Source organism: Hypomesus nipponensis, chromosome 8 (assembly GCF_054491055.1).
Source record: "Hypomesus nipponensis isolate SF chromosome 8, ASM5449105v1, whole genome shotgun sequence".
Classification (NCBI taxonomy): Eukaryota; Metazoa; Chordata; class Actinopteri; order Osmeriformes; family Osmeridae; genus Hypomesus; species Hypomesus nipponensis.
This window is the reverse complement of record NC_140368.1, coordinates 16550284-16563651: the sequence shown is the minus strand read 5'-3', so window position 1 is coordinate 16563651 and position 13368 is coordinate 16550284. Positions and strand designations below refer to the sequence as shown.

Genomic DNA, 13368 nt, shown 5'->3' with positions numbered 1-13368 from the left:
ACCAGGACTAGGCAGAGAAAGCTGAATGTGCAGCTGCGCAGGACGATTTGAGTACAATTTATAAGATCACAAAGCAACTCACAGGAAAGTACACCAGCCAGCCGGCCCGTCAAAGACAAGCAAGGCAACATCCTCACCACTGAGAGTGACCAGATTGCGAGATGGGTTGAGCCTTTCCGTGAGGTACTCAACTGCCCAGAGCCAGACGACCCTGCCAACCCTCCACCAGCAGAAACTGAGAAAAGGAAGCAAGGCCGGCCCAAGAACACTTGTGGCAAATGGTGACAGCGGAGCTGAAAGAGATTAACCTAACCGGGGGCGAGACACAGCATGCGGCACAAGACAGGTCCAGATGGAGGCAGAACGTCGAAGCCTTATGTCCCATTAGGGACGAAGAGGATTAGTTAGTTAGTAGTATGATAACCAGTAGCAGCTAATCAAAATATATACTTTACTGCTTTTTACAATGGGGGAAATGAATAGTGAGCAGAATTAAGTTCAAGTTATTGTTGATGCGGCCCTCCAACACATTTCAAGTTTCTCATGTGGCACCTTGTCAAAATTAATTGTCTACCCCTGAGTTGTGGAGCTGGGCCATGGAGCTAACCCATGGCGCTTGGTTTTGATGCTAGGGAGAGTGTGGCAAGCTGGTTTAGCCAAGGCCAAAGGGCAAGAAAGCCAAATTACAGGTGTTGGCCATCTGAAGGGCATGCGACAGCAAGGGGGGACCCGCTATAAGACTTTGAGCCATGAAATGTTAGGTCAGTAGCACTTTCTATTTTGAAATGTTTTATTTTGTTTGCAATGTTTTAGTTTGGCAGCTCAGTGAAGCACTGATCACTAGATTTTTATTTTGATGTACAATTTAATTGTGCTTCAAATAAAACCAATATTTACCTACACCTTATTTTTGTTTAGGATCATTTACATAATATATATATGAATGTATAAAGTGATAAAAAGGTGACCTTGAAATTGTGGAGACGCAAGGACAAATTTGAGTGCACCTACATTTTGTGCTGGTGCACCTAAATAAAAAAGTTAGGCGCACCAGTGCAACCAAGGGAAAAAGTTTGTCTGGAGCCCTGCTGAAGACCCAGTCAAACGCGGAACTATTTCTCTTTCCTAAAGGGTACTATAATTGATCTTGTCTGGTTTTGATTCAAGATTCAGATATATTGTCTTCTTTCGGAATATGAAAATGTTTCCAATAGTGGATGTATTCAGGGAATTGGCTATTAAATGAATACAATTATTCACCACTGTCCATCCAATCTCTCCCTTGGCACCCCCACCCCCCCTTCCCCCTTTACTTATTGGCCATGCATTACAACAGGTACATACAATTGAACATTTACAATATGTTAAGACATTTCAAGTAACTTTGGATATTTCAACAGTATTGCAATATAGTACAACTGTAGTAACATTACTCTATTAAACCAAATCGTTGTTTTAACATTTTTTATACAACTGGTTAGGGGTGGGCGATATGGCCAAAATCTTCTATCACGGTATGAGTAATTTTATATCACGGTTACGGTATATATCACGGTATAGTAATTGTTCTGTAAATTCGATTAAGAAATGGTATAAAATAACCATACCGTACTTCATCATTGCACTCGATTATTTATTACAAAAAAAACTACTGCCTCACATGAGACAACACTTGAGTTAAAAACAAAAGACTCAAAAAAGTTACGAGCGTTACGATTCGCTGATGCGCAGTCATGCCATCCGCGTGGTGACCTCCTCACAGCTCAATGCGTATTCGTAATGCCCTCCGACAAAAATGTAAAAATGAGCGAAAGCGATTAGTCTGAGTTTTACTATCCATATAACTTGGGTTTCGGCGTATCAACCTCCTTAAAGCTCGGTCGATACGATAAAGCCTCAGTTTGATATTTCCCGGCAAGACCTCACTCTCAGTTAGTAAGTAGTTAGCCTTCACTAGTCATCCTAGATCAAGAATGCTAGCAACGCCACCAGTATAATTTAATAACAATAATTTTACAGCACGAGACATAATTTGAACAACAAATCGAATTGGTTACCTGCAGAATGGGTCCTCAAATATATAATTAATTAGCATCGGCATGAATGTGGTCCGCTTAGACAAAATACACTCCACATCGAAAATTCCGTCAGACCAATGCAAATGTGCTTCAAGGTCAAACGAAAATAGCAAATCAAATAAAAGTTCAACTACAATTCTAAATATCGCAAGAATGCGATTTATATGATGGCTTATATACAATACAACAACCAGACATTTAATTGACGTGTAATACAAAAATATAGTATAAGAGTATAGCGCGGTTGAAACGGTATAGTCAAATATTTCCCGGTAGACACATTTCTACCGTCGCACGGTATATACCGTCATACCGCCTGGCTCTGCCCTCCTACGTACTTCCGCTCAATTTGGATTTCGCTTCAGTAGTAGGTCTGGGAGCTAGGCTCTGAAGTTGGTTTCTAGAAAAAAAAAAATTGTAGGTCCAATCAGCGGACAGAGGGAGTGGCTGAGAACGATGACGTTAATATCGTGCACTAGTTTGAGTAGTTCAGTAATGGCGGCAGAGAAATATGCGAGCGAAAATATTCTGCGGCTGTGGCAGCAACGCTGCCGAATATCCATAGGTTAAAGCCGGAGTAAGAACATTCCTTGCTGAGTTTGGTTGGTGGCCATGATGTAGTGGCCCTCCTCCCCACGGGGTTTGGGAAAAGTTTGATTTTCCAGCTACGGCAGCTAGCTTTGTTACACTAGTGGTGAAGGAGTTGGCTAAGGTGAACGCTTGCGATTGGTTATGGCAAATCAGATTGGCTCTGGGCGGATACAATAGTTTTAAACTTCAACAGAGGACCCGCCTTCTATCTAAGTCTAGTAATGACTTCCCTCAATAAAGATATCATAACATTAATTCATTTTCAATAATATCAATAATGTCGACAGAGAATAATTAGGAACGGCAGTCCATTTAATTTCTGTGATGCAGCAGGAAGTTGCAAAGAAATGGTAGCCTACGTACGCTCACTAAAATATACTGACTGAGCTCCTCAAGTGGAGTAGCTAATGTTAACCGCGGACAATTAGTCTTATTGACGAAAACAGTGGCAGCGATAGCCATGGCAAGGGAGCAACTTCAAATGAAGAAATTATTGATAAAAAGGGTTCGTCTTCTTCAGTTATTTGGAAGTGGTTTGGCTTTTTCAAATCCGATAAAGAGCAGAGCATTGTTAGGTACAAATTGTGTTGAAAACAAATAGATCCCTCGTTGGAACAGAAAGTGTGAGTTTGCGCCAAGGTATTGATAAAAAGCAAGTTTTTAAAAAGCTTAAGTTACTTGAGCCCAGGTACGTGCTCCCTGGCCGCAAACATTTCTAGTATAAACCTCTGGACTGCTAGCATCAGATATAGCTAATGCTAGCTGTCCAGAATAACGTTACACATGCTCACATTTCAAATTATGTTCTGTAGGAGTGCCTCTTGATAGCAGCAATCCATTTCTCATGATGCTCAGGGTTTTTTTAGGACATTGTAAAAGGTAATTTATGTATTTGAGATTTGCTGTTATCACAGCGTACAGCACATCAGATAGACAGCATCTTGCAATTCGGTCCATAAGATGGCGCCGCGACCACTGTGTGACGTCACATGAAACCCATAAAGTGGACAGGGAGTGCGAGTGGACAGGCTTGGTCAAAATCTGCAAAATACAGCATTACTAGCGATCTTTTGAGAAAGATTTACTCAATCAAAGAGATGATGAGTGACAATTTAACCAAAAGGTATGCAGGTAATGTAGTAAAAAATTAATTGCCCCAACTGCAGTGGCTGCAAGCACACCTCACAATTTCCCTAGAAATTGTACCCTCTCTAGTTCTAAATTAAGTCTTGAATAAAAGTAGGTACTCACTGGAAGTATTTATAGACAAATTGTATGCACCAAAAGGTTTACATTTTGAATGGGGATGTAGACTATAGATTTTTATAGAACACTGTTTACACGGTTTAAGGGCTTTTTGTGACAACTCTAACCTATACCTTTAAAATGTTTTATCTACAGCTGCAACGGGCATCTTGTCTGGACAAGCTTGCAGACCAAACTGCGATGGTAAGTGAACAACGAAGCCACCTGGGAACACCAACTGTGATAGATTGCAAGGCTATGATTTCTGGCGATTCTTTCCGGGCTGCTGTTCCACTGAAATGTTGCTGCTTTTTAAGGGTTAACATTATCCATCTCTCCATTGTTTTCTAGAACTGACAACATTTCCAACCTACCAATATTTGCAGTCTCAACGCTCCAGGACAGTAATGACTAAAATAAATTCAGTCTGATCCAATCTTACAAAGTTTAGGCTATCGGTTACATTTATTATTTTCTCTGGATACCACAGAAGGGATACTGGATTCCTTTAAATTTCTAAAATAAGTCCATACAAATTAGAGCCCGACCAATAAAGGATTTTTAAAGACGATACCGATACAAACATTTGGTGATTTTGGAAAATCAGATATTCCGATTTATCGGCCAATATAAAAACATATTTAAAAATCCAGAAACGCATAACAAAACTAACTGATTTCCCTAACATTTGTTATCTATAGTTTACATTTAGTCATTTTTAGCAGACATTCTTATCCAGAGCGACTTACATTAAAGTACAGGGACATTCCCCGAGGCAAGTAGGGTGAAGTGCCTTGCCCAAGGACACGTCATTTGACACGGCCCGGCAACCTTCTGATTAATAGCCCGATTCCCTAACCGCCCAGCCAACTGACTCCTGTTATTATTTCCTCACTAAAATAATATGATAATGCAGTTTAAAAATAAACTTGTTTGTTTTATTGTCACAAAGGAACAGAGGAAACAAAATTAAATTAAAAATTAATATTCATTATCGGCCACTATAAATGCAGATACCGAAAGTTTGGAAAAAGTCTAATATCGGACGTCGCCGAGACGTCAGCAATTGATCGAAACTGACCTCCAGACAATGTCTGGACGATGAATCAAAACTGTACCAACTGGCTGTTCTACAGATATTTCCTCTTAACTCTACATTTATTTATTTAGTTTGGATCTCTCAGACAGCAAATATGTCACTGTCTATCTGAAATGCCACTTAGCAAATACAATAGCTAATACAGTAGCTAGCTACTTGATTCAACCTGGATTTTCTGTGTGTGGGTATTATAATGAAGAGAAACAATTCAAATTAATGATATTTTATTATCAGACTGGATGTTGACGCCATCAAGCTCTTAAAAGAACTCCAACACAGAAAAGAGAGGTCAATGGAACAAAGAAACATAAATATACAGCTTTGCCTACAGTTTTGCGTCTTCCATTGGTCTCCGCCACCCAGTCTGAATGTCTTGACTGCCATGGTTACAGTAGTTAACTGACAGTGCGTGTCCACTACAGCGGAGCGGAGCGTCGGCTTCCAATTCATTTTCAATTAAACCGGGCGTTGACGCTCATGTAGGGCATTGTGGGAGCGTACGCGAGCGTCAACGCCCGGTTTCATTGAAAATGGATTGAAAGCCGACGCTCCGCGCCGCTCCGCTGTAGTGGACACGCACTGTAACTGCCGAAATTAAAAGAAAAAAATTCTGACATGTCACTGTTAAACCAGAATGTATTAGCCTATGTGTATGTAGGCCTATGTTACTTATTACAATACAACACACTGACATAACACATGTGGTGGACTTTCAAAGGGTCCCAAGGTTACTTCAATAGTTCAAGAAATAGGCTTTGAGTCATCGATCGGATTACAAAGGCTTGCTTTATTTGCACCAAGAACTGGAAGTTACATTCGCGAGACGTCTCAGCTAGAGAAGTCTGACTGGATGTGAGAATTCATCCGACATTTATACAGCTCATACACGTCATACAGATAATTTTAGGCTGCCTGTTGGCAATCAGTCTCTGGTAATGATAAACAGATAGGAGAGTGTTTGTCTGGTTGGCTCGTTGCTATTCCAAAGGTCAGTTCCTCCGGGCGGACAGTTTCCTGTGTCAGCGTGACCTGGCGTCCTATCGTACACACTGAGAGCCGTTGTGGGACAGAACATTTCATTACAGTTTTGCACAAGAAATAGATTCAGCCATTGTTCAAGTGGCCATCTGGCCCCACATGGTTGTCATAACAGGGGCTACTTACAGAGATTCATGTCCTAACTTTTGCCTCTCTGCCTTGTGTCCTGAGCTAACCCCACATAATGTGTATGCCTAAAATTCAGGGTTTTCAAGACCACAATACATGTATAGTCTATGTTTATTTTGCTCTATTAGCCACATTTTTGTAAAATGTCTGACCAGTGTGTCGAACTAGAACTGGGGGGTTGTCGCCTAACTGGTTACCACGCTAACTGGTTCCCCAGCTGTGCGTTCTTGTATCAAGTCTTCCATCACCAGATTTGTCACAAACATTACTGGCGATTTTCAAGTCGGATCTCATATTTGCTGCGGCGAATATGAAAGTATAGGCTACGTGCACACTACATTACATCCATTCACGAAAAATAAATGGAGACAAAATAAAACATTTGCAGGCTCGCATGAATAGGGATTCGATCGCACTTGAGCAAAAACACGTTTACACTGAAGTCCCTTGCCGTACACTGCGAGCTGTTCTGGCTCATAAAAAAATTGCTAAATTGTTACGTATTTATTTACTACGTTTGCCTTTAGGTAACATCTTGTTTTGGCTTCTGCTAAAACAACTGGTTCCCATAGACACTACCCGAATGTAGGCTACTAATCACGTATTTGGGGTTGTTTCGAGGCAATAGCCGTATTTTCCACGACATTACAGCTCCTTCTGGCACCACATATTAAAAATTCATACTAAGAACGTCGATGCTAACCCAGACAATACGATCAAAATAGCCTACGCCAACCCTTTGAAACACAACATGTGTCTGATCGTTTCCTATGCGATTTTGTGTATGGCTGAGTGTTTCTTCGCTGTATCTTTTGAAATCAATTCATTTCATAGTTGTATATGTAGCGAGCACTACACTACAGCCATTTGCCACAACAAAATAAATGGAAGCTAAGAAAATAAAAGATTAGAGTGGGATTCGATCCCACGAGCAAAAACACATCCATCATTGAAGGCTTTTGCATTTCACAGCAGGCTACTGAAGTAGATGGGAGTTTCAGGTATTCAGTCACAAATGTATTTACTACGATGGATTCAGGCAACATTTTGTTTTGGCTTCTTCTGAAACAACTTGTTACTGTTTACACTACCCGAATGTAGGCTACTAAACACGTATTTGGGGTTGTTTCGAGGCAATAGCCATATTTACCAAGATATCACAGCCCCGCAATGACACCACATATTGCAAAGTAAGATCGTCGCTGACAATATCAGCTTAAATGCGAACAATGCATTGGAAATATGATGGCAATACATGTGTTGTGTGTTTGTTAAAAACAAAATACAAATGTATGTATCATAGAAACCTCACAAAGTTTACTACCTGGATGCTCAAATACACGTTTAGTAGCCTACATTCGGGTAGTGTCAACCGTAACAAGTTGTTTCAGAAGAAGCCAAAACAAAATGTTCCCCATTTGCATACTTTTACGGATGAATTTACACAGTTTGATAAATTTGATCCCTAATCTTTAATAACTTCACCCAAGAGACTTCCTGCACTGCGGTTGCCACTCCACCATAACCCTTATTGTAATGATGCACCTGTTACAGCACTGCAGCTCAGTTGGTTTAATGTACTTCAAACATTATACATCACAAAACACCTTGTTCCAAAAATGGCTGCAGCACTGGGCTTTGTACATTATTGTATGTGTAATTTATTGAATCAGCTCAATCTTGTAAGAGGTCTTTACCCTTGCAGCTGTCAAAAAGATAACACTCCTGTCATTTGACTGGCTCTGGCTCTCAACGAAGGCAGTCGCATTTTCTTTCCCTCTCCTCCCCCTGACCTTCCCTGCTTGCTTCCCTGCTTAGCTTCTGTTCATTATCTAGTCATTCATAGAGAAATGCTCTGAAGTTTCAATCATTTGGATAGTTTTGATGATATTATTCAAAATCAAGTGGATCGACAACAACCACAAAAAAAAAAACCTGAAAACAACCTGAGGGACTGAAGCCCAAGGAGAACAGAAGTATTTTGGGCTGCTCTCCCAGACTGACCACAGGCAAGCAAGCTACAGCTTGTTCCCTGTAGAACTATGGCTTACAACAACTACAAACAACTTACTCAGAGGATAGTCGAACTGGAGGTAAGAGTCATATCCCTACTAGATATCAGAGAGACCGAAGACTTTATAGATTCCATGCTACCTAGCTGGAGGCTAAGCTACCAGCTGATGAGCCACCCTTGGAACCAGCTTTCTTTCCACCGGCCGGTGAACCGGATGAGTCATGGCCTGCTCTTGGCGCTAAACCAAAGAGCCCTAGTGCCGCTTCTACCTTCATCGGAGATGGGACTGGCACCAGGGATAAAAAGCAAAAGAAGCGAGGCAGAAACTCCTCCCGCATCACCTCTGCTCCTGTCCCACTCAGAAACAGATTTGAACCACTGGGAACTCTCTCTCCCTTGTGTGTGGAATCCAAGGCGAAGAGGCACAGGAGTGCTAGTCACACAGCTAACAAACATGAAGGGCCCAGATCGCCAATGCAACCACAACACCACATTTGGCCACTATCTTGATTGGAGATGCCATGACAGCACATGTTGAACTGGCAAAGACAGAAAATATTTGTTTTCTGGAACTGTGCAGACCGTTTAAGCTGACGGACTCCACCCAAACCGTAGAGGATCTCAACTACTAACAGCAAACATCAGTCACGTGCTCCTGACCACAAATCAAGTTGCTCTCCCCATCCCTGTTGTGTCTAAGCAGACTGACACATCCCAAACAACCTCCCATGGAACAGAACAGAACATTCAAACAGTCTCCTGCAAGGACATGGGCCTTGCACAGATCTGCGCCCTCCGGATGAATTCTCTTGTGAAGAAACAGCTCAGTGACAGTGACTTTCCCAAAGAAAAGCTACGCTAGGACAGCCACCATGCTATTTCACTGGACATACCGGTCATCATCACAAACAGAAAATGGCATGGTAAAATGCATGGTTACAAACCGGAAACTAGTGTTAGAAGTCACAGAACTATCCATATTATTCCAACAGATTTATCAACCCCTGTTTTATCTCTTGATACCCCACAGATGAAACTGGCCCTTCTAAATTTTAGATCACTAAATAACAAATCATTTCTAGTTAATGATCTGGTCAAAGACACGGCAACAGCAACTTTGATAGAAGCGTGTCCACCAGATTACAGCTTTCACCAAGTTTCTAGAAAATCAAAAAAAGGTGGAGGAGTCGCAGCTATTTTCTCCTCTGAACTATTGTTAAAAATCACGGAGCTAGGTGAATTCACATCATATGAATATCTTGCTATAAAACTCAAAACCGAATCAATATTTTTTGTTATTATATACCGGCCACCCAAGCACTCGCCAATACTCTTACAAGAATTCTCTGAACTATTATCACTATGTGTCACTAGATATGACAAAGTAGTTTTAAATGGAGACTTAAATATCCAAGTAAATAAAAAAGCCGACCCAAGAACTATTGAGCTCTTAAATCTCCTAGACAGTCTCAATCTAACTTTACACATAACAGACCCAACACACTAGATCTAGTGATAACAACTGGACTAAATATCAATAATATTTCAATGAATGATCTACCCCTGTCAGACCATCATTGTATACTTTTTAATGTGGAAATTATCCTACCAAAAACCACAAAAGAATTCTTAGTCCAAAAGAAGATATTTAGACAATACAGCTACGATGACATTTTCTGAACAATTTACTCTATATGAGCCAACTATTCGTGATTGCTCTCTGAATGAAATGGTAGAGAACCTCAATGATGCACTATTATCTGTGTTAGACTCTTTTGCACCACTGAAAACCAGAGGTGTCAAAAGTATTCACATTTATTACTCAAGTAGAAATATAGATAATAGGGTTTAAAAATACTTCTGTAGAAGTTGAAGTATCAATTCAAGCTTTTTACTCAAGTAAAAGTATAAAAGTACTGGTTTCAAAACTAAACTATAAAAGTAAAAGTAGTAATGTACAATGAAAAAAAATCATTAAGGACAAAAGCTTAGGCACAGGGGTCTATAATGCACGGTCTTTAATCCACCTCCCCCAAAATATTTTTTTCCAAAGGCCATAATGACTTGTTATATTGAAATGTTATTGTTGAAAAATGTGGGCTGCACCTGTTTATGCCCATTCAAAATGAACGCATTTTAGTAGCCTACCATATATGTGTAGCCTACTACTTTGCATTAACATGTGTTTCATGGAGCGGAAGATATGATGACTAACTAGTTGCCTATAAGTATTGTAATGGTGCAAAAAGTCAAACTTCAGAGGCATGTTATCAATAGCCTTTATTCAAATTAGACGGCGAGTTTGTGAAAGCCATTAGCTCGTGGTAGCCTACTTGGGTGCGCAGAGCTTGCAGCGCATTCGAAAGGAGTTGTTTTTGCATCCAACATGTCGAAAAATTCTTCCAGGTATGGCCAGGGATGTAGAAGGGTTGGCTAATCTTCCTAGCTACCAACCTCCTCGCTGGTGCTTAGTTAGGACATTTTGCTCAAGTTCTCTTGAGTCTCTGCCGCGGACATCTTCATACGCTACATACGTCTGCTCAGTGCCGCCGCTATCTATTTTGGTGCCCTACGCATAATTCCTTTATGATGCCCCCCCCCCCTCCACCACCACAGCTGCCCTGTCAATACATCCACATTCTGTGTTTGATATGATGCTGGTAACGGAGTTACTGCAAGCGCGCGAAATTTTGGGCCTTTATTTGAGTGCATGATGTATTTTTGTCTCTTAATTTTTCAGCCCCACCCTTACGTTTCCTAGCATGGTTTTCCAAATTAATTATAAACATTTAAAACTGAAAGCATGCAGCCAAGGAGCTCTCCACCTTTATTACTCATTTAAAAACTATTTGATCAATCGAATATGAAAGCATCATAGAATGTACAGTAAAGTAACATCTAGCTGGCGTCAGTTATTTCAAATGCATAGATAATGTTTAACAGTAAAATCTAAATTTAGTTTGCACCTAACATATTTGAGTGTGCTAAAATTAGCAATAACCTCAGCTAGTTTGTGGTGTATGCATAGGCTAACTATAAGTTAGCAGCATATTTCCCGTATTTAACAATAATTAAACATGGACTTACCTGAAAGTGATGCACGGGCATTATCTTGCAGTTTATTTCTTTTTCTGCCACTGACTCCTGTTGTCTTTTGGGGGCCATTTTCAAAAAGTTTACCTAGCCTACTGTCAAAGGTCGTCAGGCCACTGAGATAGAAAAGGGCACCCACGGCGAGCTTGGAAAGTTGTGTGTTATTTGTTTTTTTGTGGGGTGGGGGTGGGGGGGGGGTACCATCATAACGTTTTTTGAGCAATTAAATATATCTCTTGTTTTGCCTGTTTTGTGATAAACATGCCTAAAAGGTACTTAATATTTATATAGGCCTACTGAAATAATATCGGCATTATAATTATAATAACTATGATGATTTTTCAGTTGGCAAATTTTTGGTGCCCCCTCAGGTCTTGGTGCCCTACGCACAGCGCGTAGTGCGCGTTATGGGAGCGGCGGCACTGCGTTTGCTATTTCCTTGCTGGAGTTTGCCGTGATTTGTGTCATGTGCAGGTGATGCATCACGTAAAAACCAGTAAAAATGTCGGAATGGTATGTTTATACTTCTCATCCAACCACAATCAAAGTCACTCTATCCGGATGGCACGATTTTTCTGGATAATTTTTCTCTGTGTGTGTTTTTAAGGACAAGCCGGAATGAAAACAAGCCAAACTGAAATTGGAGTAACGAGGCTATTTTTAAAATGTAAGAAGTAGAAAGTACAGATAATTGCGTGAAAATGTAAGGAGTAGAAGTAGAAAGTCGGCTGAAAAATAATTACTTCAGTAAAGTATCCCCAAAATTTCTACGTAAGTAAGGTAACGAAGTATTTGTACTTCGTTACTTGACACCTCTGCTGAAAACCAAAACGAAGTGCACAAGCAGAACCTCCCCATGGCAGAGAAATAAAAATGTTAGTGAAACGAAAAGAAAATGCCGTACACAAGAGAGAAAATGGAGGAAAACAAAGATCACTAGCCACTACAATATCTACAAAGATACACTAATCACCTACAACAAAACCATCCGTCCAGCGAGGAGAGAATATTTATCCAACATTATTACAGAAAATGCTAGAAATTCCAGAGTTCTTTTCTCCACCATTGACCAGCTGCTAAACACTGTCCCTGCCCCCCCTCCATCCTCAGCAGTGAAGAGCTTGCTTTGTTTTTCAAGAACAAAATAACTTTGATCAGAGCTAGTACTAGTAATAGTGTGGTTGAAACTGACATCAGTAGATTCTGCAACATAACCATGAGCACATTTACCTGTATCACACTTAGTGAACTTTCCAAAATTGTCAGTGAATCTAATCCCACAACCTCAGATATTGATCCTATACCCACAACATTCTTTAAGCGAGTGTTTGATAGTGTCTCAGGACCGGTGCTAGAGATTATAAACACATCCCTTAGAACTGGCGTCTTCCCAGATGCCTTCAAAACAGCTGTTGGAAAGCCCCTATAGAAACCCAAATTGGATAACAGTCTACTTGCAAATTACAGACCAATGTCAAACCTTCCATTTATTAGTAAAGTACTGTAAAAGATAGTTTTAGTCCAATTAAATTATTTTCTTGAGGAAAATAACGTTCTTGAAGTTTCAGGAAATATCACAGTACTGAAACTGTTCTCACCAAAATAATTAGCGACCTCAGACTAAACTCTGATGCAAATAAAGTTTCTATCCTTATCCTGTTAGATATCAGTGCAGCATTTGATACCATTGATTACGACATCCTAATCAATAGACTGGAAAAGCTCATTGGGTTCACAGATAGTGTACTGAACTGGATGAAATCATATATCACAGGAAGGAAGTTTTATGTTAGTTTAGGAGACCGTAGGTCTAAGAAACATGAGAACTGCTACGGGGTTGCTCAAGGAAGCTGCCTAGGTCCATTACTTTTTTCTCTTTATATGTTACCACTCGGTGACATAATCAGAGAACATTACATGAATTTCCATAGCTATGCGGATGACACACAACTATATATATCCACTGAACCCAACGATGCAACAGCCATCAATTCCATTACCAGCTGCCTGTTGGCAATAAACAAATGGATGAATGATAACTTTCTTAAATTAAATGAAGACAAAACTGAAGTCCTACTATG

The 13368-nt window shown here is 40.3% G+C and overlaps 1 protein-coding gene across 3 annotated transcripts in view; it reads left to right on the top strand.

Annotated features, from left to right (window-relative positions):
* nsmaf (neutral sphingomyelinase (N-SMase) activation associated factor) overlaps positions 1-13368 on the top strand; it is a 106732-nt gene that overhangs the window by 32813 nt on the left and 60551 nt on the right. For all 3 annotated transcript variants that reach the window (XR_014766263.1, XR_014766262.1, XM_084702605.1), the window contains exon 8: positions 4071-4118. Coding sequence is in view for 1 of the 3 variants with exons in the window: in XM_084702605.1 (XP_084558731.1) it covers positions 4071-4118 (48 nt within the window). In the remaining 2 variants the exon portion in view is untranslated. The remainder of the gene's footprint in view (positions 1-4070; positions 4119-13368) is intronic.